General features: G+C 47.8%; 1 protein-coding gene and 1 pseudogene across 2 annotated transcripts; both read right to left on the reverse strand.

The window, feature by feature from the left end:
* Positions 1-6: 6 nt before the first annotated feature.
* On the reverse strand, positions 7-5,685 carry LOC111534388 (annotated as a pseudogene). Its single transcript, XR_003307273.1, has 8 exons — positions 5,650-5,685; positions 5,306-5,379; positions 4,813-4,879; positions 4,421-4,502; positions 4,220-4,320; positions 3,164-3,259; positions 2,966-3,076; positions 7-308 (listed from the first exon to the last, which is right to left on the reverse strand). The product of XR_003307273.1 is annotated as a glutathione S-transferase Mu 1-like (transcript).
* Positions 5,686-11,451: 5,766 nt separating this feature from the next.
* LOC111534279 (glutathione S-transferase Mu 5) lies at positions 11,452-17,986 on the reverse strand. Its single transcript, XM_026449434.2, has 8 exons — positions 17,411-17,986; positions 17,047-17,122; positions 16,548-16,612; positions 16,159-16,240; positions 15,958-16,058; positions 14,687-14,782; positions 14,489-14,599; positions 11,452-12,379 (listed from the first exon to the last, which is right to left on the reverse strand). The coding sequence occupies exons 1-8, from the start codon at positions 17,444-17,446 to the stop codon at positions 12,290-12,292; spliced, it is 657 nt and encodes a 218-aa protein (XP_026305219.1). The 5' UTR covers positions 17,447-17,986; the 3' UTR covers positions 11,452-12,289.
* Between the last annotated feature and the right edge of the window lie 8,128 nt (positions 17,987-26,114).

Below are 26,114 nucleotides of genomic sequence, written 5' to 3' on the forward strand. Positions count from 1 at the left end.
TGAAGGAAAGTGGGTAACTGAGGCTTTAAAGCGCCTGCATGGGACAGGGGTTTAGGGGAAGTGAAGAGGGGACAATAAAGTCTTGGGGGTAAAGATGGGAATAAACAGGAGAAAGGAATGGGGAGGCAGGTGCTGGGATGCAGAGTCCAGTGCGCTCCACAGCCTGGGCAGAGGGCTGAGTATGGGCTCCTCACTCCCACCTCCTGGCCTTCAAGGCATTACTTGTTGCCCCAGACAGCCATCTTTGTGAACACAGGTCTTGGGAGGAAGCGGCTGGACTTCATGTAGGCAGAGATCTTCTCCAAGCCCTGAGACGGGGGAAAACAAGGCCAGAGCTCAAGGTCAGCTGCCCATGAGGACAGCCCCACTGCAGACACAGCAGGTCAGGGCCTTGGCCGCAGCCTTTCCACGTGGGCTCAAGTGCTGGGACATCACACAGCCTCTTAGGGTCCCCAGATCTGCAGAGTTAACTCTTCCCCCTTCCTTTAAGTAATGCTGTACCGCAGTAACAGCTAACACTTATGGAGATTCTACACTGCGCTGGCTGCTCTGTACCCAAGAGAAATTATAACACAAGCTTCGAAAATCCACTTGACTGCTCTGCAAGGCTGAATCTATTATCATCATTTCTCATGTGGGAAACAGAAGTTCAGCAACTACCTCACATTCAAATATCTAGTAGGGGGAACAGGGCTACAATGTAGCCTGGTTCTGTCTCTCTCCAATTCTGGCCTCTTTCTGCCAAAATCTCTTCTTCTTCTGCCCCACCACCCCTCACACCGGGCCCTGTCACTTCTTGGCTGCACACACAGTCTCCTTTTCCACAGGGAGGCTCTTGGCTTGTCTGGGTGTAGACACACAGAAGGGACCTCCAGCAGAACAAAGGGGCTCAGAACACACTCACCCAAAGTCTCAGTAAAACCTGGATGAAAGTGGAATGGGGGGTGGCAGTGCATAAGAAAATGAAAGGTGAGACTAGGCTCTAATCATTCCCCTTAAAGCAGAAAGTCCAAAGTTCTCCATCTAATACCTGAGCAGAATCTCACTGTGCCCTAACCCATGGCATCTCCAACCCTGCTGCTGCAGATCAGGCTACAAGACACTCAGATGTGCTGTGCACAATCTTACTGGGATTGAATGCCCAGATAAGGTATTCAAAAAGATCCAGCCAGGCGTGGTAGCTCACACCTGTAATGCCAGCACATTGGGAAGCTGAGGCGGGTGGATCACCTGAGGTCAGGAGTTTGAGACCAGCCTGGTCAACATGGTGAAAGCCCATTCTCTACTAAAAATAGAAAAATTAGCTGGGTGTGTTGGCGGATACTTGTAATCCCAGCTACTCAGGAGGCTGAGGCAGAGAATTGCTTGAACCCGGGAGGCAGAGGTTTCAGTAAGCCTAGATCACATCACTACACTCCAGCCTGGGCAACAGCAAGACAAAATCTCAAAAAAAAAAAAAAAAAAAAAAAAAAACCATTCCAGGACTGCCTGTTCTCAAACTGATTGACCTTGGCATGTCACAGGCCAGAGACCTCAGCTCTCCTCCACGCCTCCCTTCCCACCACATCTTACATAACTAACTCCAAGGCCACTTAAGCCTGGACCAGAACCAGAGCTGATGGGAACTAGCTAAGCAAGCAAATCTCTTGATGGGGAGTGGGAAAGGGAAACAGATTCTAGGCTCAGAAGCCCTTTGGACTAGTGCCTCAAATTCCCAAATCTGTACTAAAGTAGGATTTGCTGCTCTCAAACAATATCAACACGGGTGAGGGATGCTTCTCCGTGAGTCAGGGCAGGCCCCGGGCCCAGTACCCAGGTGGTGCCACACACACCTCACAGGTTGCTCTGCCTGCAGGCCTCTCACTGCACTCTTTTCTAGGATGGGGCTGTCATCTATGCATCTCCCACTGTGCCTCACACCCTGCCTCATGCAGAGGAGAAGGTCAGTAAACAGGAGTAAAACCAGCATGCCACTCATCTCACGGGGGAACACGTGGAACATTGAAGGGAAAGAGGAGAAGAGCAGTAGCTCATGCCTGTAATCCCAGCACTTAGGGAGGCCGAGCGGGCAGATCACCAGAGGTCAGGAGTTCGAGACCAGCCTGGCCAACATGGTGAAACCCCGTCTCCACTAAAAATACAACAATTAGCTGGACGTGGTGGCGCACACCTGTAATCCCAGCTACTCTGGCGGCTGAGGCAGGAGAATCGCTGAACCCAGGAGGCGGAGGTTACAGTGAGCCAAGATTACTCCACTGTACTCTAGCCTGGGCGACAGAACAAGATTCTGTCTCAAAAAAAAAGGAAGAGAGGTGGAGTAAGAAAGTGCCCCAGCACTAGGTGTTTCAACATAAACTCCTTCAACAGGGGTACCCACACATGTACCTTAACCCAGCTCCAGCCACAGCCCTGGCTCTCAGGACTCCCCACACAGGGGTCCGATCATGCAAAGCTTCTGGAGGTAGCTATGAATATTGCCTGTGGCTTTAGCACTAGACATCAATGCCACCGTTGTGTCAGTCCTACTATTGCCAGCTCCATCCATGGTCACGAAGTGCTCTGCCTCTTCCAAAGTGTCCTGGGCTGTGAAACCCAGACTAGGGGAAGCCTAAGGCTTTTTCTCTGGTCACATACGGGAGAGCCCTGACTGCCACCCGTAGATCCAGAGGCTCACAGGGTGCCCAGCACAGCCTCCACTGGCTCTGGGACCCTGAGCAAATGCCTGACCATCTCATTCTCAGTTTCCTTATCTCCAAAATGGGCGAGATAATTCTGTCACCCTGTTGGAATGTTATAAAATTCAAATTCCACACAATAGGTATAGTGTGCTGGGCACGGTTCGTGGCATGAAGCCAATGCTCAATAAATGCAAGTTATTCTATGTGTAGCTCCAGGACTGGGAAAGCATCTCAAAGGAGGGAAAGGAACAAGGGGCATCAAAGAGAAAGGAGGATGGGGGCATCACCTCAAATCAGGAGATGAAGTTCTTCAGGTTTGGGAAGGCGTCCAAGCACTTGGGCTCAAATGTATGGTGCAGGTCAAGGACATCATAGACGAGAAAATCTACAAAAGTGATCTTCACAAAGCCAAGAATATGTGGGCTGGAACCTCCATAACACATGAAGCAAAACAGATCTCATTCCCTATATCACTCTTCCTTTACCTTGTCTCCTACAAACCATGGCTGCTTCCCCAGAAACTGTGAGTAGAGCTTTAGCTTTTCAGGGAATTCCTCCAAGTATTTTGGCTTCAGTTTCTCCTGCGGCAGAAAACAGCTGTCACTACTCTCAGACAAAAGCTCCTTGCATAGACATGGCTTCCCCAGGGCTGTGGATGGCCCAGGCTAGCCACGGGCAAGCAGCCATCTTCCCCAAAACTAAAACTGGGGCAGGGCCCAGGCTTCAATTGGATACATCAGCAGTTATTAGACTCTCACTGGGTGCCAGACCCTCTCTGAAGTGATCAGAAGGCAGAGAGGAGTGAGATGCCGTCCCTGAATCTGTTATCACTGACCTCCCAATAACCTCTGGGTCAGCCCCAGTGGCGCCCAAGCGCCTGGCAGCCTTTGGACCCAGACAGGATCCAGGCAGAATCAAGGATGTAAACAAGTAAAGGAGCTCAGGGAAAGAAGTAGAAAGTTCCTCCTAATGGGGTGGCAAGAGAAAACATGGACATTGACCAGTTTCCAGGGAGATGAGAAGTTCAGGTTGAAAGGAAGGAGGGAGAGGATTAAAGGCCCACCGGCTGCCTCTGAGCTGCCTGTTATGAAAATGCGTGGATCCCTATGCATGTCAGTGACAGCACTTGGAAAGCTGTGGAGGAGAAGATGCAATTCAACGGTGCCATTACATTCCTCTGTCTCATACTTGAGTCTGTATATTCTAGGAGCAGGCAGGTGATGTGAACTGGCTGAGAGAAATGACCCAGGACAGAAGTCAGAGGCCAGAGGCAATGAAGGAGATTCTGAACCCAAACTTTACTATCTAGGAATTGAATTTCTACCCTGGGATGCCTGGATCGTGTCCTAAGATTGGTGGGAATTGCCTCTGCTTTTGTTGACATGACATTGGAGTCGTAAGGATAACTGTTGATAGTATGGGAAAGCACTTGGAGGATGAGTGGTACCAAGGAATTAAGAAAAGACCAGTGTGTGCAGGAATGCAAGAGTCCTGGTCCCAAATCCAAACTCTGCCAGGTGCAGATCACTGGGGAGACTCACAAATTCTGGGTTGTGGCAGATCATGGCCAGCTGCATATGGTTGTCCATGGTCTGGTTCTCCATAATGTCCACAAGAATCTTCTCCTCTTCTGTCTCCCCAACTGCCACCCACAAAACACAGAGTCTTTTTGAGCATCGCACCCCAATCCAGCCAAGGAGGAGGCCACCTTCCGCCCACACATTACAACAAACTACACTCACACAGGTTGTGCTTGCGGGCAATGTAGCGCAGGATGGCGTTGCTCTGGGTGATCTTGTGAGTCCCATCAATCAAGTAGGGCAGCTGGATGAATGGGAAACCGGGGAAGCTCAGTTGGGCCACCAGGCTCCCCAGCATCCCCTTCCCATAAGCAAGGGCAGAGAGGAGACCGGGCACTCACTGTGCCTGCTCATGGCAGGCCTGAGATAGGAATACTGTCATATGGATGAATGAGCTTGGACACAGAACATCATGGAAGGACTGTGTAGACAGCCAGGAGTGACAGGAATTGGGCAGAAGACTCCTGATCCTAGCCCCTCTAAGCTGGGGAGAGGAGATGCGGTCAGAGACATGTTGCACTTTCCCCCAAAACCGCCCCTTCCCCTGCACCTACATTGGGAAAGTCCAGGCCCAGCTTGAATTTTTCATTCAGCCACTGGCTTCTGTCATAGTCAGGAGCAGTGGTGGGGAAGATGAAGTGAAAACAAACCTCCCAAAAGCCCAGCCCTCCTTCCCCGGGACCCTCCCAAGGAGCCAGTGGTAAGACCACTGAGGGGATCTAGAATCTGATCACTCAGCCCCACATCCCAGGGTTCAGAGAGAAAGAATCCCGGTGAGGGCTCTGGACCCCACAAGGCTAAGGCTTCCAGGGTTTAGGCAAGCCCTGACGGAAACCCAACCCAATTACCCAGACAGGGGGCCCAGCATCCCACCCCAGCATTCCGCCTTGCAAGGCCAGAGGGCTCCCTCACCGGGGCTCAGGGAAGGGACAGCCTGCAGCTCCAGCAGGGGAGGCCTGCAGAGGCAGCCACAGGTGGCCACCATGGGTTGCTTGGTGCCAACTCAGCGGGAGTGGGCAGGGCCCAGATACGAAGGTGCCATTACCATCCTCCCTAGAGTACTTCCTTTCCTCTTAGCTTGAATCTGTGTATTCCAGGAGCAGGCTGATGGCGTGGGCCAGCTGGGAGAGATGGCCCGCAGCTCGGGTCAGAGATGGAGGGTCCCTGACTTGGTGACTTTGTCTGCAAGAGGGAAACCCCCAGTTTACACTGCACGCACACGTCGCCTTCTCTACCCACCCCCACCCCCAAACACACACACACAGCGTCATGCACAGGCCCTTCTGAGGGGCGCCTCCCTGAAGAGGAAGGATCCCTAGAGCCCGTCCCGCAGCTGCTCCACACTTTCCACCGCGCGCCCTCCTCCCACCGTCCAGGGGACCCTGGCTCACCCCTCGGATGTCCCAGTATCCCAGGGTCATGGGCATGGTGCCTGTTGGTGCGGATTCTGCAGACAGGCCACAACCGGGGTACAGACTATAAGAGCTCCAGAGAGGTGAAAGGAGGGGCCTTGGTGCGACCCTGCCCCTCGGCCCGCCAAGCCCCCGAAAAGCAGCAGTCTGTGGCCCCGGAGCGCGCTCCTGGGGCTGGAATCAGTAAGATCCCCTCCCGCCTCCCAGCCCCGAGGGTTCCCGGAGCCAGGTCAGGGCTTTGGGTTGTTCATATCAATGCTTAATATATAAGTGGTTTTTTTTTTGTTGTTTTTTTTTTTTTTTTTGAGACGGAGTCTCGCTCTTTCGCCCAGGCTGGAGTGCAGTGGCCGGATCTCAGCTCACTGCAAGCTCCGCCTCCCGGATTTACGCCATTCTCCTGCCTTAGCCTCCTGAGTAGCTGGGACTACAGGCGCCTGCCACCTCGCCCGGCTAGTTTTTTGTATTTTTTAGTAGAGACGGGGGTTTCACCGGTTAGCCAGGATGGTCTCGATCTCCTGACCTCACGATCCGCCCCTCTCGGCCTCCCAAAGTGCTGGGATTACAGGCTTGAGCCACCGCGCCCGGCCATTATATAAGTCTTATTATGCAATGTGTCTTCAGAGTCCCTTCACCAAAGAAGTGCATTCTATAAGCATTGTAAATAAATGCAAAACAGCTTATTTGCAAATCTGAGTGCAGCCTGTTTTCTACTGTATCATACAGGCTCACCTAATTTTCACCTTTTTTCCACTTCCCATTTCATTTGTTATTTTATAGAGGGTGAACTGGGTTTGTTTTTATTCTTTCTTCCTTTATTATTACTTTTTTTTCTCCAGAGACGAGTTCTGGCTTATGTGGTCCGGACTGGAGTGCACTGGGTATATACAGGTGTAATCATAGCTCACTGCAAACTTCTGTTTGCAGATCCTCCCACCTCAACCTCTAGAGTAGTTGGGACTGCAGGCCTGTACCACCACACCCTGCCCAAATTTGGGGTTATTAACTTTACACTTCAGTCTCTCGTTTTCAAAATATCAATATGAACATTACCCGCAGATTCCAAACTTGGAAGTGGATGCAGTAGATGACACTTTGCTTAGTGTCTGTTTTGGGAGAAAGTGGGTGAATGTGTTTTCATTTGTACAAGGCACGGTTGCATATGCTAAGCAGGAGCATTTTATAGTAGTGACTGTTATGGTAATAAATGGACATATACATATGGAAAAATAATACGTTGTTGTTAGGTATCTCTCATCTGTGTCTTTTCAACTCTCTTCCCATAGGTGGGGAATTTCTCACATTAGAAGTCCCACCTTCCTGAGGTAGAAGACTGCTTTCCCAATGTCCATTCTCCCTATCTTCTTTTGTCACAGAAACTTCATTTCTCCTGGGCACATTACTTCCCAGGCAAAAGATGTCATTTCCAATGTGACTGCGTTCTAGCCAATGATCATAAGCAGAAAGGGTATATGTTATTTCTTGGAAGTTTCTTTAAAGGGGAGGGAGCAACTCCCATTCCTCTTTTTCCCTCCTGTTGTTTGGAATGCAGATGTGATGGTTGGACTCCAGCAACCACTTTGGACAAAGAGGTGACATGGAGAAGGGAAACTACATGCTGAAGATACAGTTAAGAAGCTAAGTCACTAAGCCCATTGTGAAGCTGACATTACCAGCACTTAACTGTCTACCTCAAGACACCTTTTTGCATGAGAAATAGATGTCTGTCCCATTTAAGCCACTACTATTATTCGGCTATATATAGCAGAACTTAATGCTAACTAATCCACTTGCTCTTCCAGCCTCCTTTGTGGCTGAGGCAAAGGCCTCTGCCCCAGACTCTGTTAATTGCACACAGTGGTGCAAGACTTCAGTTTTAAAGAAGCAAATCCTGCTTCTTTGTTTTCTTATGAGAAGGGCAGTGAGGGAGGGGTCAGGATTTTGGAGACAGCAGTGGTGAGACTGGTATCCAGTGCCACATGTCATGGGTAGGGGTTCTGGTGTTGGTGCCCAGCAATGGCTGTGGCACCTTCCCTAGAATAATCCCACACATGCTTAGGCATACTTCCTGGCTACCTAGCTTCCAAGGCCAACTCCCTGGCCCTCCCAGGTATTCAATGAGCTACCTGATATCAGTAATAAATTCTTTTGCTGTTTTAGCAACAAGGAACTCTAAGTGATATGCCACCCACATCAGGTCTAGCAGAAGATAAAGATCTTATCTTTAATACCTTAGCCTCTATCCTACCTGCTTTGAACCACTGGCTCAAACCCAAGATTTCTCCTACACTTGGGTTTAATTAACCTTTACTTCTACTTTTCTGGATGTGGGAGAGATGTAATTGGCTACCAAAATCTATTGTTCCATTATAATATGCATCTATCCTTGCAACTAGATGTAGCCACACAACTGAATCTCAGCAATGGAATGTGAATGGTTGTGATGTGGGCAACTTCTGCCTCAACTTGCATAATGGAAAGTCACTTCCTTGGCTTGGGCAATACAGCTCCAACCAAGGAGATAAGGAAGCACCCTAAGGAATGACAGAGGCACGAGATGGAAGGAACTGGAGTCCCTGAATAACTTCACGGAGCAGGACAGCTTCCCGACAACCTGGACTCTTCCCTGTAGAACTGTTACATAAAAGGAGAATCAACTGTTTCCTATAAGCTGCTGTCTTGGGGTCTCTTTCAGCTTCATCTTTTCTGCTAATACAAGGGTAATGGAGGCATACAAGGCATGGAAGTTGTAATTAACAACAGATGATTACAGACCAATGCAGAAGCCACCAATACAGGCTGCTGTGCTCTCCCAGCGCATCTCATTTTCTGATTCTATTCTATCAATAGAAGGGGAAGACACACTGAAGGCTGTATGAGCACTGTCATGAGGCACCGAACAATCTCACGGTCCAGGACTTCTGCTAGGTTCTAGCCACCATTAGATTATCCTTTTTGGTGGTTCAGTGTGAGGTACCTAGGTTATACAACTTCTGTCTCTGACTTCATTTATTTATTTATTTATTTTTTGAGACAGAGTCTCGCTCTGTCGCCCAGGCTGGAGTGCAGTGGCCCGATCTCAGCTCACTGCAAGCTCCGCCTCCCGGGTTTAGGCCATTCTCCGGCCTCTGCCTCCGGAGTAGCTGGGACTACAGGCGTCCGCCACCTCACCCGGCTAGTTTTTTGTATTTTCAGTAGAGACGGGGTTTCACCGTGTTAACTAGGATGGTCTCGATCTCCTGACCTCGTGATCCGCCCGCCTTGGCCTCCCAAAGTGCTGGGATTACAGGCTTGAGCCACCACGCCCGGCCATGTCTCTGACTTTGAAATGTATGTTTTTATCTTTTTAATTTTGACCACAATGTTTAGAAAATCATTTTCATTTGCAACTCTCTTTGTTTACCACGTCTTCCCTCTTTTTTAAGGATTAAGTGTTTTTCTTTGATAATCACCTTTCAAATCTCAAATGTAATACCTTACCGTTAATACAGCTCTGCACTTTTAATTTGAGCTTCTAAATCGGGAATCAGAAAACTACCACCACCTACTGTTTTTTGTTCTGTTTTGGTTTTATTATTTTTTATTGTGGTAAAATACACATAAAATTACCGTCTTAACCGTGTTAACAATTCACTGACATTAAATGTATTCATAGTGTTATGCAACTATCCCCACTACCTAGCTCCGTAACTCTTTTCATCTTATGAAACTGGAACTCTATACACCTAAAATAATGTTTTCCTATTCTCTCCGCCACTGACAGTCAGCTTTCTACTTTCTCTTTAGATGTTTTTTGACTCTCTCAAATAAGTGAGATCACAGTTTTTGTCCTTTTGTGACTGGCTTATTTCACCTTGCATAATGTCCTGAAGGCTCAATGATGTTGTAGCATATGTCAGAATTTCCTTTCTTTGTGAAGGCTGAATAATATTCCTTTGTATGTATACATGATATTTCATTTATTCGTTCATCTGTTGATGCACACTTGGATTATTTCCACATTTTAGCTGTATGAATAGTACTATTGTGAACATGGGTGTACAAGTATCTCTCTAAGAGCTTGCTTTCAGTTCTTTTGGGTGTGTACTCAGAAATTGAATTGCTGCATCATATAATAATTTTATGTTTAATTTTTTTGAGGAACTGCCATACTCTTTTCCACTGTGGCTGTACCATTTTGCATTCCCACCGACAGTGCACAACAGTTCACAAATATCTCCATATTCTCACCAGCGCTTGTGATTTTCTGCTTTTGAATACCATCCTAACACGTGTGAGGTGGCATCTTGTTATAGTTTTGATTTGCATTTCTCTAATGATGAGTGTGATATTGAGCATTTTTTCATGTGCTTAGTGGACATTTTTATACCTTCTCTGGAGAAATGTCTATTCAAATCCTTTGCCCACTTTTGAATCAGGTTGTTTGGTTTTTATTGTTGTTGCAGTCACCTGTGTTTGTAAGTAAAGTTCCATTGGAATGCAGTGTCCCACCATTCATTTATGTATTGTCTATGACTGCTTTTACACTATGATAAGACTGAGTCATTATGACGGAGCCCATTGGCCAGTAAAGCCTAAAATGTTCACTACCAGCCCTTTGCAAAAAGTGTTTGCTGACCTCTCTTCTAGATCTATGTTTCTTTTACTTGTTTCATATTTTCATACTATCTACTTATCTTTTATCACAGTATTAACTCCTAATTTCTATTATTTTTTCATTTTTATTTTTATCCCTTCTGTATCAAAGTTAAACATTCATAAATATTTGGCTTAACTAATTTTCTTACCAGTTGCATAAGATTCAAACTTTGCTCACATTTTTTTTTTTTTTTTTTTTTTTTTTTTTTTTTTTTTTTTTTTTTTTTGAGACAAGGGCTCACTGTCACCCAGGCTGGAGTGCAGTGGTGCAATCTTGGCTAACTGCAGCCTTGACTTCCCAGGGTCAAGCAATCCTCCCACCTCAGTCTCCTAACTGGGTGAGCACCACCATGCCCAGCTAATTTTTGTATTTTTTTTGTAGAGATAGGGTTTCCCCATGTGGCCCAGGCTGGTCTTGAACTTCTAGACTAAAGCAATCCACCAGCATGGGCCTCCCAAAGTACTGGGACTGATAACAGGAGTGAGCCACCGTGTCCGGCAAATGAGTCATTTACTTCTTAATGACCTTAACATTACACCTCTTTCTCCCTTTTATACTGCAGCTGCAGGCAATGATCATCTGGACAACGGCCCCACAAGACTCTCCTCAAAATCTCCCTGTTCTGGGCTACGTCTTAAGGTTGGGCCTTACTCCACTATCCAGCCACTGTTGGACGAACCTGCTCATCAGTTGGTTATCCAATGAGTCCTGCTCCTTTGCGGATGACTTCATATAAAATACCCACAGCACCTGCAGACCACACAGATTGCTACTGTGTGACCCAACAAACCAGGCTTCCCCATCTCAGGTTAAGCTATGCAAAGGACAGCTAGCAGCTACTAAATGCTGAAGTTACAGAGAGCTACTGGCTCATTCTCTAAGACACATACATGTAAAATCTTCTGAATGTTATCCTGTATCTTCTCAGGTTAAGACAACTATATCCAGAGCTCTAAATCCCAATAATGACTGTACAGGTTGGCAGACTCTTCCCTTGAGGGAACTCTTTCAATTTTTCACATTTTTTAAATATTTACTATATTTCAGGAACTGTGACTGATACTAGAGGTAAAAAGTTCAATAAGACATGGCTTTTCTATTCAATAAATTGATGATTGAGTTTGGATGAAAAACAAGTACCACAATTACAATATGGTGGGATTATGTTTTATTGAGAAGTATCATGACGAAGGAGATCTAGATCAGGGAAGGCTATCAGGACACGGTGAAAGAAGGCAGTCTGCCTGGGAGCTGCCCAGCCCTCTTCCCCGTCAGCCTAGCCCCTCTTTGAACCATGCCAGTTCTAGACGGCCTAGCGGAAAGCTGAATGAGTGAGGAACTTGGCACAGACCACCTTTCTGTAGTAATCCCCACAGTGAGGAACAAAGGGATGTGGCTAGAGGGCAGAAATTACCAAGGAAACTTACGAACCTGCCTGACCACCACCCCCAACACACACACACCCATCCACTAAGCTCTGGCTGTGGACAACAGAAGACAAAAAAACACTCACAATTCGAGCACAGTCCTGAGTCAAGGGAGCCTCGGGGAATAAGACAACACAAGGCAGGCATGGTTCAGGCTTTACTGGGCATCACACAGGGCTGGGGTAGGGACCTAGAAAAGGGAGCAGGGCATGCGGATGGTCTTTGAGGACAGTGCTAGGGAGCTCAGAGACCAGTCTGGCTTCTCAAAGAAGAGACAAGCACTGACAGGAAAAGCAGTCAGGTTGGCGTTAGTGCAGGAAAAGAAAGATGTTAGGAGGGGGACTTTGATGGAAGACAGTGGGGAGCTGAAGCTTTAAAGAGCCTTGATGCAGGGAGGGATGATGTTAGAAGAAAGGAAGCCAATGAGACCTTGGGGAAGAGAAGAGAGTAGAAAGAAGGAGAAAGAAAGAAGGCGGGTCCAGGGAGTCGGGCTGTTCTCCGGGGTCGCAGGCAGCAGGGTCGGCTCTTCCCTCCCGTCGTCTGGCATCACGGGGCCCTATGTGCTGTTCCACGTGGCTGTCGTTCCGAACAAAAGACCTCGGTGGAATCGGCTGGACTTCATGTAGGCAGAGATCTTCTTCAAACCCTGAGGGCGGGAAGAAGGGGCCAGAGCCCGGTCTGTTGTCTAGGGGGGCTGGAGCAGCCTTGCTGCAGGCACAGCAGGTCAGGGCCCTGGCCACAGCCTTTCCATGTGGACTCAAGTGCTGGAGCATCACACAGTCTCTTAGTGTCTCCAGCTCTTCTAAGTTAACTCTTCTAACTTCCTTTAGGTAATGTTATACCATAACAACAGCTACCATTTACAAAAGAGCTACACTGTGCTGGGTGCTCTATATCCAAAAGAAATTACAACACAGGCTTAGAAAATCCACTCGACTACTCTCCAAGGTCAGTTCTATTATCACCATTTCTCATATGGAAGAACAGAAGTTCAGCAACTTCCTCACACTCAAATAGCTAGTAAGTGGGACAGGGCTGGAATATAGCCTGGGTCTGTCTTCAATTCTAGCAAGTTTTTGCCAAATTCTCCTCCTCTTCCACCCAGCCACACCCCATGCCAGATCCTGTCACTCCCTGCCTGCACAAACATTCTCCTTTTTCACAGCGAGGTTCTTGGCTTGCCTAGGATTGCACACACAGAAAGGACCTCCAGCAGAACAAAGGGGTTCAGAACACACCTGTGCAGCCAAGAAGAGAGCCCAGATCTCACCCAATGGCTTAGCAAAACCTGGATGAACTGGATAGGGCAAGGGTGAACCAGCAAAAGAAAGGCCAGACCAGGCTCTAATCATTCCCCTTAAAGCACAAAGTCCAAACTTCTCCACCTGGTACCTGAGCTAAACCTCCGTGTGTCCCTGTACCCCCACCACATCTCCAGCCCTACTACTGCGAGCCAGGACACATGACACTCAGGTGTGCTGCATACAATCTTACCAGGAATCAACGACCATGTAACTTCTAAAGAATTCAAAGAGATCCAGGGCTCCCTCTCCCCAAAGGGCCAGGGCCAGCACCAGGGCCAGCGTCAGGCAGGCTTCAGGCCCCAGCCCTCGGCTGTTGCCCACTGCTCCCCTCCCACCACCTCTTACATAACCTCAAGGCTGCTCAGCCTGGACCACAACCAGAGCTCATGGGAACTAGCTGAGCAAGCAGGCTTTTTGATGGGGAGTGGGAAAGGGAAACAGATTCCAGGCTCAGAAGCCTGTTGGACTAATGCCTTGAATCCCCAGATCTGTACTAAAGTAGGATTTGCTGCTCTCAAACAACTTCAGCACGGGTGAGGGATGGTTCCCCATGAGTGAGGGGCAGGCCCCGGGCCCGGTACCCAGGTGGTGCCACACACACCTCACAGGCTGCTCTGCCTGCAGGCCTCTCACTGCACTCATTTCCAGGATGGGGCGGTCATCTATGCATCTCCCACTGTGCCTCACACCCTGCCTCAGGCAGAGGAGAAGGTCGGTGAATAAGAGTAAAATCAGTGTGCTACTCATCTCACAGGGGGAACACTTGGAACATTGAAGGGAATAAAGAGAGGAAGAAAGATAAAGAAGGACACTGCCCCAGCACACAGCAGTTCAACACATACTCTTTCAACAGGCGCACCCACATACGTCCCCTAATCCAGCTCCAGCCTCAGCTCCATATCTCAGGATTTTCCACTTGGGGGTACAACCATGCAAAGCTCCTGGGGGTAGCTATGAATACTGCCTGCGGATTTCGCACTCGACATCAGTGCCACGGTGTGTCCGTCTTACTATTGCCAGCTGCATCTGCACTCCTGAAGTGCTCTGCCTCTTCCAAAGCATCCTGGGCTGTGAAACCCAGGATGGATGAGGCCTGAGGATTTTTTCTTTTCTCACAAAAGGGAGAGCCCTGACTGCCACCCATAGATCCAGAGGCTCACAGGGAGCCCAGTACAGCCTCCACTGGCTCTGGGACCCTGAGCAAATGCATGACCCTCTCATTCTCAGTTTCTTTATCCCTAAAACAGGCAAGATAATTCTGTCACCCTGTAGGGATGTTATAAAGTTCAAATTCCACACAATAGGTATAATGTGCTGGGCACGGTTCCTGGCACAAAGCCAGCACTCAATAAATGCAAGTTATTCTTTGTGTAGCTCCAGGACTGGGAAAGCATCTCAAAGGAGGTAACGGAAGAAGGGGCATCAAAGAGAAAGGAGGATGGGGACATCACCTCAAATCGGGAGATGAAGTCCTTCAAGTTTGGGAAGGCGTCCAGGCAGCTGGGCTCAAATATACGCTTCACGTCAAGGACATCATAGGCGAGGAAATCCACAAAGGTGATCTGCAGAAGGCCAAGAATGTGTGGTATGAAAACCTCGTAACACATGAAGGAAAACAAATCCCATTCCCCATTGCACTCCTCCTTTACCTTGTCTCCTGTAAACCATGGCCGCTTCCCCAGAAACTGTGAGTAGAGCTTTAGCTTTTCAGGGAGTTGCTCTAAGTACTTTGGCTTCAGTTTCTCCTGAGGCAGAAAACAGCTGTCACCATCGTCAGACAAAAGCTCCATGCATAGACATGGCCTCCCCAGGGCTGTGGATGGCTCAGGCTGGCCGCAGGCAAGCAGCCATCTTCCCCACAACTAAAACTGGGGCAGTGCCCAGGCTTCAGTTGGATACATCAGCAGTTACTAGACTCTGACTGGGTGCCAGACCCTATCTGAAGTGATCAGAAGGCAGAGAGGAATGAGATGCTGTCCCTGAATCTGTCCTCACTGTCCTCCCAATGGCCTCTGGGTCAGCCCCAGGAGCGCCTGAGCACCTGGCAACCTCTGGACCCAGACATGGGCAGAATCAAGGATGCAAAGAACCACAGGAGCTCAGGGAAAGAAGTAGAAAGTTCCTTCTAATGCGGTGGCAGAAGAAAACAATGAACATTGAATAGTTTCCAGGGAGATGAGAAGTTCAGGTTGAAAGGAAGAAGGGAGAGCCACCCTCTGGCTGGCTCTGAGCTGTCTCTTATGAAAATGTGTGGATCCCTGTGCATGTCAATGACAGCACTCGGAAACTATTGAGAAGATGCAATTCAAGAGGACCATTACATTCCTCTATCTTGTACTTGAGTCTGTATATTCTAGGAGCAGGCAAGTGATGTGAACCAGCTGACAGAAATGACTCATGACAGAGACCAGAGGCAATGAAGGAGATTCTGAACACAAACTTTACCATCTAGGAATTGAATTTCTACCCTGGGATGCCTGGATTGTGTCCTAAGATTGGTGGGAATTGCCTCTGCTTTTGTTGACATTGGAATCGTGAGAATAACTGTTGATAGTATGGGAAAGTACTTGGAGGATGAGTGGTACCAAGGACTTAAGAAAAGACCAGTGTGTGCAGGAATGCAAAAGTCCTGGCCCCAAATCCAAACTCTGCCAGGTGCAGATCACTGGGGAGACTCACAAATTCTGGGTTGTAGCAGATCATGACCAGTTGCATCCGGTTGTCCATGATCTGGTTCTCCAAAATGTCCACACGAATCTTCAGAAGAGGAGATGATTCGTGTGGACATTTTGGAGAACCAGGATATAGATGTTTCCAATCAGCTGGCCGGGGTATGCTACAGGCCTGACTTTGTCAGTCCTTCTCTGGTCTGAGCCAGAAGCCAGGCAAAGGGGTGACTGGGAGTGGGGTCAGGACTCACAAAATTTGGGTCAAAGCAGAGTCTGACCATCTCCATGCGGCTGTCCATAAGCTGGTTCTCCAAAATGTCCACAAGAATCTTCTCCTCTTCTGTCTCCCCACCTGCCACCCACAAAACACAGACTCACTCTAAGCATCGCACCCCAATCCAGCCAAGGAGGAGGCCACCTTCCCCCCACACACTGCAGCCAACCACACTCACACAGGTTGTGCTTGCGGGCAATGTAGCGCAGGATGGCGTTGCTCTGGGTGATCTTGTGAGTCCCATCAATCAAGTAGGGCAGCTGAACGAATGGGAAACCGGGGAAGCTCAGTTGGGCCACCAGGCTCCCCAGCATCCCCTTCCCATAAGCAAGGGCAGAGAGGAGACCCGGCACTCACTGTGCCTGCTCATGGCAGGCCTGAAATAATACTGTCATATGGACGAATGAGCTTGGACACAGAACATCATGGAAGGGCTGTGTAGACAGCCAGGAGTGACAGGAATTGGGCAGAAGACTCCTGATCCTAGCCCCTCTAAGCTGGGGAGAGGAGATGCAGTCAGAGACATGTTGCACTTTCCCCCAAAACCGCCCCTTCCCCTGCACCTACATTGGGAAAGTCCAGGCCCAGCTTGAATTTTTCATTCAGCCACTGGCTTCTGTCATAGTCAGGAGCTGTGGTGGGGAAGATGAAGTGAAAACAAACCTCCCCAAAGCCCAGCCCCCCTCCTTCCCTGGGACCCTCCCAAGGAGCCAGTGGCAAGACCCCTGAGACAGGTGGATCTAGAATCTGACCACTCAGTCCCACATCCCAGGGATAAGGGAGAAAGAATCCCGGTGAGGGCTCTGCACCCCACTCGACTAAGGCTTCCAGGGTTTAGGCAAGCCCTGAGTGGCACCCATCCCAGTTACCCAGGAAGGGGGCCCAGCATCCCGCCCCAGCATTGTGCCTTGCAAAGACAGATGGCTCCCTCACAGGGGCTCAGGGAAGGGACAGCCTGCAGCTCCAGCAGGGGAGGCCTGCAGAGGCAGCCACAGGTGGCCACCATGGGTTGCTTGGTGCCAACTCAGCAGGAGTGGGCAGGGCCCGGACACGAAGGTGCCATTACCGTGCCCCATCAGGTACTTCTTTTCCTCGTAGTTTGAGTCTGTGTATTCCAGGAGCAGGCGGATGGCGTGGGCCAGCTGGGAGAGATGGCCCGCATGCAGCTCGGGTCAGAGATGGCGGGTCCCTGACTTGGTTACTTTCTCTGCACCAGGCGAGCCCCCCGTGTACACTGCATTTACCTGTTGCCTCCTCTACCCGTCCCCACCGCCAAACACACACACAGCGTCACGCACAGGCCCTTCTGAGGGCGACCGCCCTGAAGAGGAACGGTCTCTAGAGCCAGTCCCTCAGCTGCTCCACACTTCCCTTCCTCCACTTCCCTTCTCCACAGCCCTCGTCCCACCGTCCAGCGGACCCTCGCTCACCCCGCGGATGTCCCAGTACCCCAGGATCATGGGCATGGTGCCTGTTGGTGCAGATTCTGCAGACAGGCCTCAGCCGAGCGGGGCTCAGACTTTATGAGAGGTCCAGGGAGGGGAGAGGAGGGGCCTTGCTGCGACCCCGCCCCTTGGCCCGCCACGCCCCTGAAACGCGCCATTCTGAGGCCCCGGAGAGGAAGCCCGGGGCTGGAATCAGTAAGACCCCCGCCCGCCTCCCAGCCCCGAGGGTTCCCGGAGCGAGGTCAGGGCGCCCAGAAACCGAAGGCGGGGATCATCCTCGCCAGCTTCCCCAACCCGCCCTGAGGCTCCACGAGTCCATCCAGCCCTTGCTAAGTCCACAGCGACTTGGCTGTGCGCTTTAAACACCAGCCAGATGCTAAAGGAGCAAAAAGCTCTACTCCCCTCTCCTTCCGGCCCGCGGAATCCCTCAGCCTTCTCTCGGCTGCCGAGTTCCCGCGGGCTCTGGGAGACTCGGGCCGCTGGGGTCAGACTAAACGGTGGTGGCCCCAACCTGGGAATTTAATTCAGCCCCCGTCACTGTAAGAGCAGGACTTCCTCTGATTCGAAAGCTACTCCCAGAGCTTTGTCTCCCCTCTAGCCCCGCCTACACAGGAACAGTGTCACTGGTATGGGAAGGACCCCCAGGAAATGGGTCAGAGTAAAGGAAATGTGGTCTGTTTTCTGTTAGGGACCCTCGGGTACTGGGTCCTTTGGTCGTCTGACTATGTACTATGTAAATTAGCCACTTCGTATTTTGGCACAATTTATGAATCTAAATTAAAGGATCAGACCCAGCAAGTTGGTGAGGTATCTGAGGTGCCCCCTGGAAATGTCCAGCCAGTCCACTAGGTGAACCTCACATAGACCAAAACAGCAACAGCAGCAGTGAGTGCAGTGGCCACAGAGGGCAGGCGAGGGAGGGTGGGAGAACTTCCCGGACCAAACTGAGGGTCAGGCTGCTATTTCTCTAGGCCCAATAGCGAGATGCAGATCAACTGGAGAGGAAGAGAGGTTTTATTTCTGCAACTGGTTGCAGGGAGAAGGCCTGGAAATTACCACCAGACCAACTCAAAATTACAAAGTTTTCCAGAGCATATATACCTTCTAAGCTATATGTCTACAAGTGAGTGTGCATTCATCTAAAGACACAAGTGATTGACTTCTCTAATCTATAACTAAGTTCTGGGCCCTGAGACCTTACTCTGGAGCCTCCGTCTATTTACTTTCTCTAAATGGGTCCAGGTGCCGGACGTGATTACCCTTACCTTGTCTCCTGCTACATCACGGAGGTGTGGGGAGTTCCTTCAGACCCCCAATAAAACTTGTTTAATCCTAAATGGATCCTGTTAAGAATTCCTTCGTTATTTTGTCATGCTTTAAGGTCCAGGAAAGGCCTAAGCAAAACTCATGGTGGGCTTTTGTTACATTCCAGCCTTTGTATAAAGGTACTGGCTTTTTTCAGCTTTTAATATTTAACTTAACCAGTCAGTCAGTACTGAGCCAGTTGTTATGGAGGCCTGTGTTAGTGAGACCTGGCTTGCCACAGAACCTCTCCCTCAGAGAAGCCAGAACCCTGTCCTGCTGAGGAGGGAGGTCAGAGGATGGTGGCCAGAGAGGAGCCTGAGGGCTCCCCACAGAACCACAGGCAGGGACCCTCGCCTGTCCAGATCCACCATTCTGGACCTGGACCTGGCTCCTGACCCATGTGTGTTCTTCAGTATGGGACAGTGAGTCTGCAGAAGGGAATCGGGAGCAGCGGGGATGAGGGAAGCTGCAAGTGTTCTGTAGGAAGGCGTTGTTGCCAGTTGTCACCACACAGAAACTCAGTCCCGACAGAGCCAGGTCTTCTAGATTTGATGTGCTGTCCGAATTGCAAAATGTGGACAAGTTCTAATTTTTAAAACAGTGCTGGGCCAGACAGTCACAATGCGTCCCATTTTACCCAGGACCTGTAATGGGACCTCTGGACTGGATTTCATAATTCCTTCTGTCTCTTCTGTCAACATTCTTACATTCTCAAGACAAATTAACAGAAAATCTACATAAAATGTTGTCAGAATTGTAAAAACCAATTGTAAAAGAATTGTAAAAATCTGTTAGAAACAAATACTGACAGACAAAAGAAAATGTATCATACTTCATGGAAATTTATTAAAAGTCTCTTAAATATTGTTTGGGTAAATGCAGGAAATCCAAAATTAAAGAATCTTTTCTTCAATCTGAAAAGAAAATAAAAATCACCATTTGAAGATGCTACCAAAGTTGAATTGAGAAAACATTTTTCCGACATGCCTGTTATACCGAAAATAAGGCAAACAAACCAGAATTTCAAGAAAGTAGAACAGGAACAAAGTTAGAGATGAAAAAAGAAGGGGAAGCTGGAAGTTACCTTAAAAAATATTGAAACTTTATCTAATTTGCTTGTTATACATAATAGTTGATTCTCTTAAAAGTTAGCTAATTAACAGAGCATTAGTACAACAAAAACAAAAAATAAAATTACAAGTTAATGCAAATTGGAACTAATCAAGAAGATGTAGTACAAGTGATTTTTTTTAAACTGGGGAAACATTTTTTCTAAACTCTATGTTAACTGATGTTACCACCAAGCGGAAGAAACACAAACAGGTCAAAACATGTTAAGAGATAAAGATTCTGAATGAAGTAATGAAAGCGTAATAAAGAAAAATAACAGCACAAAAGGGCACTTTACCCTCAGCTTTAGGCTGGATATGTTTTCAAAAATTTTGAAAATGGCTTGGATGACACAGTACAGATGTGACGTGGGAAGGACTACACAGGCAAGGCTGATTATAAATCACTGTCACTTATCAGCCTGAATCCAAACATCAGGAATGCCGCCTCAGAGAATAGAAAATGGTGTTTTTCTTATAACTGGAGTTGTGCTCATAGGGAGCTTGCTGGGGGAGAGAGAGACAGAAAGGCAGGGGCAGGAGAAGGAGGGGCAGAGGGTACTCTGGGGGGCAGAAAGCCCATGTGGGAACATTAGTATCTAGGGTAAGCAGAGTCATTTATAATCTTTCTACAAATTTCTCAAACTCTGACACTAGATCAAAATAAAAGGTAAAAAATTGCATATACATATACTCATATTATTATTAATAATACTTATATTATTAACTTAAATATTCCATCAATAAAGACTTAAGTACATGAGTTACATTATGATCTTTTTTTAATTATTATTATTTTTTAATGCCAGTGTCCATCCAGGCCACCACTGGATGTGATTCAAGTGAAGGTGATTTTGCCCCTCAGGGGACATGTACGTCTGCCTGGAGACTTTGTTCATTGTAAACAGCAGGAAGCGCCCACGCTATTAGTGGGGAGAGGATGGGTGGGGTGCTGAGCGCCCTGCGATGCTCAAGACAGCACCTCACAACAAAGAACTCTGCCCTCCAAACCTCTGTCCGGCTGAGGTTAAGAAACCCTAGTCTATGACCCAGGACTGGGTCAAAAGCTGCAGTGGGAGAAACAAGGTCCTCGAAATTCTGGTGGCAGGAAGGAGGCCAAAGGACCCACTTCCCTGGACACCAGCTGGCAGAAGGGAGGACCTAGAGACAATCTCAGCTGGCGCAGTCCCTGCAGGCATCAAGCTGCTCATCAGGAATGAGAGAAGGAGAATTGGGCAGGGAAATGGTCTACTAGGTGGACACACTGGGCAGTCGGGTCTTCCAGGATACAGGGTAGGAGTGGTGGGACTCTCTCTGGCAGTCAGACAGCAGGCCTCCCCTGCAGCTCTGAGCACATTGTTCCAGAGCCAGGCAGCCCGAGCTCAGCACTATGGGGTCATTGTTCTAGAGCTGCTGGGGCAAAGCTAGGCAGGATGAACTGAACTTAATTTAAAAGGTATCCACCCTGACTGAGAAAGGTGTGCAGAAAGTTGCTACAAGTCACTGCCAACCTGTAATGGCTTGACTAGACCCTCCCTGCATTTAACACCCCCATAGGGGTGGCCAAAAGTCGAATATATAATAAGCACCTGATGACTGCTACAGACATAGATATGAGTGATGCCAGTCACCACAAGCCAGCCCCCTTCCCACTGTTCACCCACCCTTCGAAGCCTGCCAGACACCCTCACCAAAAACGAATCATCAAAATGTGCAAGCAGATGTTTTGATCTTTGGAGCCTTTAAAATAATGATCAACAACACAGAGATTTACCAGGAGAAAAGAGGATATCTTCCCTCACAATCTCCTTAGAGTTCACTGCAAGGCATCTCAGACAGTTCTTTCCATATAGAAAAAAAAACCCAGATAATAGATGTACTGTAATGTAGCGTTTTATCCTGTGTTTGATTTTTTTTTTTTTTTTTTTTGAGACGGAGTCTCGCTCTGTGGCCCAGGCTGGAGTGCAGTGGCCAGATCTCAGCTCACTGCAAGCTCCGCCTCCCGGGTTTACGCCATTCTCCTGCCTCAGCCTCCCGAGTAGCTGGGACTACAGGCGCCCGCCACCTCGCCCGGCTAGTTTTTGGTATTTTTTAGTAGAGACGGGGTTTCACCGTGTTAGCCAGGATGGTCTTGATCTCCTGACCTCGTGATCCGCCCGTCTTGGCCTCCCAAAGTGCTGGGATTACAGGCTTGAGCCACCGCGCCCGGCCCTGTGTTTGATTTCTTAAAACTTACTTATTGATGATGGTGACCCACTTGTGTTTGTTTGTTTGTTTCTTTGTTTTTTTGCTATGTGTACTAGTAAAGATTCTTCAAAATTTGAAGTGAGGCCACTAAGATAAGCCTGTAGGAAATTTGTGTGTTTATTTATAAATTTAGGTATCTCTTATGGGAATTGGCTCACACAATTTTGGAATGAAGTCCCATGATCATCTGGCTGCAGGGTAGAGAAGCGGGAAAGTCAGTCCTATCATTCAGTGTGAGTCTAAAGGCCTCAGAACAAAGGTGGGGTGCGAGGCAACGGTGTTAATCCCTGATCAAGTCTGAAGGCAGAGAACCAGGAGTGTGGATGTCCCGGGAGAGACGGAAATGGAAGTCCCTGTCAGAGAGATCAAATGCACCTTCCTCTGTCTTTTTCTTCTCTCTGGACCTTGACAGTTTCTTGGAAGCCCCCTTCATTGCCGAGAGAAATCTTGACTCAGTCTTCTGATTCAAAGGCAAATCTCTTCTGGAAACACCTTCACAAATACAATAATTTTACCAGCCATGTGAGCATCCCTTAGCTTAGTCAACTTGATGCAGAAAATTAACCATCATATTATGCCACAGAAAACCAAGAACAAAATCGCAACTAATTACATTGTGCCTGTGGGAGAAAAAGCCTTGACTGCCATGAGATCATTCTTTGACCTTTCTGCAGGAGTTGACTAAGCCAGAGGTAGAGAATGGGTAAACAGAGAGTCCTATACAGGAGATTCACGAACAAGTATATTCATAGACTGTGATTCATTGGCAGAAACATGCACAACCTGTAAACAAAAGGTGAAGGTAGAAAACTTAAAGGTATTCTTTTTTTTTTTTTTTGAGGTAGAATCTCACTGTGTCTCAGCGCAATGTGCAATGGCACGATCTTGGCTCAGTGCAACTTCTGCCTCCCAGGTTCAAGCGATTCTTGTGCCTCAGCCTCCTGAATAGCTGGGACTACAGGTGCCCACCACCACGCCTGCCTAATTTTTGTATTTTTAGTAGAGACAGCATTTCACCACATTGGCTAGGCTGGTCTCAAACTCCTGACCTCAAGTGATCCACCCGCCCCGGCCTTCCAAAGTGCTGGGATTACAGGCATGAGCCACCATGCCCAGCAAGAAAATTTAAGGTGTTCTTACTAAAAAAAAAAATCATAAGATGAAATCTCCATCTCCTAAAATAGTGCAGAAAGGTCCGTGTACCTTGCTGGTGGCACCATAAATTAAGTTGTTCTCTCTGGAGAGCAATCAAATTATCTGTTATAGTACCATTAAACCATTCTCCCCCTTTACCTTGTAGTAATCGCCTCTGGGAATCTACTCAAAGGAACCAAAAATGGGAAGGAATTGTTGAAACATGATCACCCTGCTCTAAAAACAAATGCATAAGTTAGAAAAATCCACATATCCCATAGCATAAGAATGACTAGGCAAACTACAGTTTATCCACAGGAACTAATGTTAGATAGCCATCAATATTAGAAGTAGGCATGCATATAGACTGTCAACATATACAGATTTTTTTTTGTTTTTTTGAGATAGAGTCTTGTTCTGTTGCCCAGGCTGAAGAGGAGTGGCACAATCTTGTCTCACTGCAGCCTCCACCTCCCAGGATCAAGCGATTCTCCTGCCTCAGCCTCCTGAGTAGCTGGGACTACAGGAAAGTGCCACCACACCTGGCTAATTTTTGTATTTTTACTAGAGAAGTGGTTTCTCCATGTTAGCCAGGATGGTCTCGATCTCCTAACCTTGTGATCTGCCTGCCTTGGCCTCCCAAAGTGCTGGGATTACAGTCATGAGCCACCCCGCCCAGCCCATGTACAGATTTTTAAGTAAAATGTTAGGCCAGGTGCGGTGGCTCACACCTGTAATCCCAGCACTATGAGGGGTAGAGGTGGGTGGATAACTTGAGGCCTGGAGTTTGAGACCAGCCTGGACATCATGAAAAAACCTCATCTCTACTAAAAATACAAAAACTAGCCAGGTGTGGTGGTGTATGTCTGTAGTCCCAGCAACTCAGGAGGCTGAGGCACGAGAATCGCTTGAACCCAGGAGGCGGAGGTTGCAGTGAGCTGAGACTGTACCACTGTGCTCCAGCCTGGGCAACAGAGTGAGACTCTGTCTCAAAAAAAAAAAAAAAAAAGTAAAATATTAAAGGGAAAAAACTGTAGAATCTAAGAGTATACATACACACCAGTCTCACCTATCCAAAGAAGTAGGCATGAAGACAAATCGAAAGATAATTTGAAATGACACCATTAAGATGATCCTATAATTTGCTTAACAACTATTCAGTGAGCACCTACTATGCTCAGGGACGGTCCTAGATGATGTGCAAACACCTGTAACATCAGTGAACAAGAAGACACAAAAACACATGCCCTCATGACGTTGACATCTTATGCGGGAAAGCAAACACACACAAGCACACAAATAATGTAAGACATATGTGGATGCTTTTCACTGAAATGTAATGTACATACAGTGCACAGGCCTTAAGTGTGCTACCCTGTGGGCTTTTCCACTTGTATACTCTTCTGGAATCACCTCCCAGATAAAGAGAGAAAACTTACAGCACTCCACCAGGCGCCTTCAAGAGGCAACCTTCCAGTTCTCACCAGGGTCACCAGTCACCTGACCTGTGATGCCATGGACTCATTTCCCTCTCCTGATTTTCGTGTAAGTGGAATGAGATCGTGTGTCCTTTCTCCTGTCTGGATCCTTTTACTCAACACATCTGTGAGGCCCATCCATGTTTTTGCACATAGCGTTAGCACGTTTATTTTCATTATAGCGGAGTAAGTATTCCGTTATACAAATGATGGTATTATGTTGATAAACCACAGTTCATTTGTTCGTTCTTCTATTCGTGGAATTTGGATTGTTTTCAATTATTGGCTATTTAAAATAAAGCTGCTTTTGACATCATTATACCTGGTTCTGAGAATCCATTAGGACTCATTCCTGTAGGGTAGGACTTCCAGGTCCTGGGTAGATGTATGTTTAGTCCCAGCTGACACTGCCAGTATTCCAAAGTGATTTTCCCACCAGCAAGGCATGACAGTTCCAGTTACTCCACAAATCACCAACAATTGTCAGTCCTTTCAATGTCAGCCATTCTAGTGGGGATACAGTAGGATCTATGGGTTTTTAACTTTCTGCTGTCTAATGATGTTGAACATCTTCACATTAGCTTATTGGCCATTTGGATATTCTGACTCATTTGTTAATTAGTTGTATTTTTAGATCTGCAGTTTTTGGAGAAGAGACCTTTATTGATTTTTAATACGTTCTCCCTGCTGAGCCTTATGTGAATACCTGACCTACAGACTCAACAACTATTTCTGGCATCACAGCTTAGGAACTGCTAAGCTATGAGATTCTTCCTCCAAAGCAGCTCACTCTCCAGTGAGATTTTAAATTACTTCAAGAAGATGCAATGCAGATAAAGCTATGGGATTGCTGTCAGGGTGGAGGAAGCCTATGCTTAGAATGTTCCGGCAAGGATGTGAGTCAGGAAGAGAACAACCTGTAGATCCTCACACAGTCCTTGGAATTACAGACCTCAGAATGGCAGAAAATGCTTAAGTAAAAAAGCAAAAGATATGGCCAGGTGCAGTGGCTCACGCATGTAATTCCGGCACTTTGGGAGGCTGAGGTGGGTGGATCATGAGGTCAGGAGTTTGAGACCAGCCTGGCCAACATGGTGAAAACCCGTCTCTAAACCAAAAATACAAAAATTATCTGGGCACAGTGGTGCATGCCTGTAGTTCCAGCTACTCGGGAGACTGAGGCAGGAGAATTGTTTGAACCCAGGAAGGAGAGGTTGTAGTGAGCCAAGATCACACCACTGCACTCCAGCCTGGGCAACAGAGTAAGATTCCCTCTCAAAATAAAAATAAAAATAATTCTTAAAAAATCAAAGGATGCAGTCAGACACATCCACCTACTCACCAGAAATGCTCAATTCTAGAAAAGAGTGAGTAAATCTATTAGAGGTCTGAAGGTTTTCATCATAGAATTCTATC

The sequence above is a fragment of the Piliocolobus tephrosceles genome, unplaced genomic scaffold (genome assembly GCF_002776525.5).
Source record: "Piliocolobus tephrosceles isolate RC106 unplaced genomic scaffold, ASM277652v3 unscaffolded_1123, whole genome shotgun sequence".
NCBI lineage: Eukaryota > Metazoa > Chordata > Mammalia > Primates > Cercopithecidae > Piliocolobus > Piliocolobus tephrosceles.

Coding starts and splice junctions, on each gene's coding strand:
- LOC111534279 (XM_026449434.2), bottom strand. CDS start 17,446: ATGCCCATGATCCTGGGGTACTGGGACATCCGCGGG. Junction 16,059..16,158: donor TGCCCGCAAGCACAACCTGT/GTGAGTGTGGTT, acceptor TGTGGGTGGCAG/GTGGGGAGACAGAAGAGGAG. Junction 14,783..15,957: donor TCTGCTTTGACCCAAATTTT/GTGAGTCCTGAC, acceptor TTTCTGCCTCAG/GAGAAACTGAAGCCAAAGTA.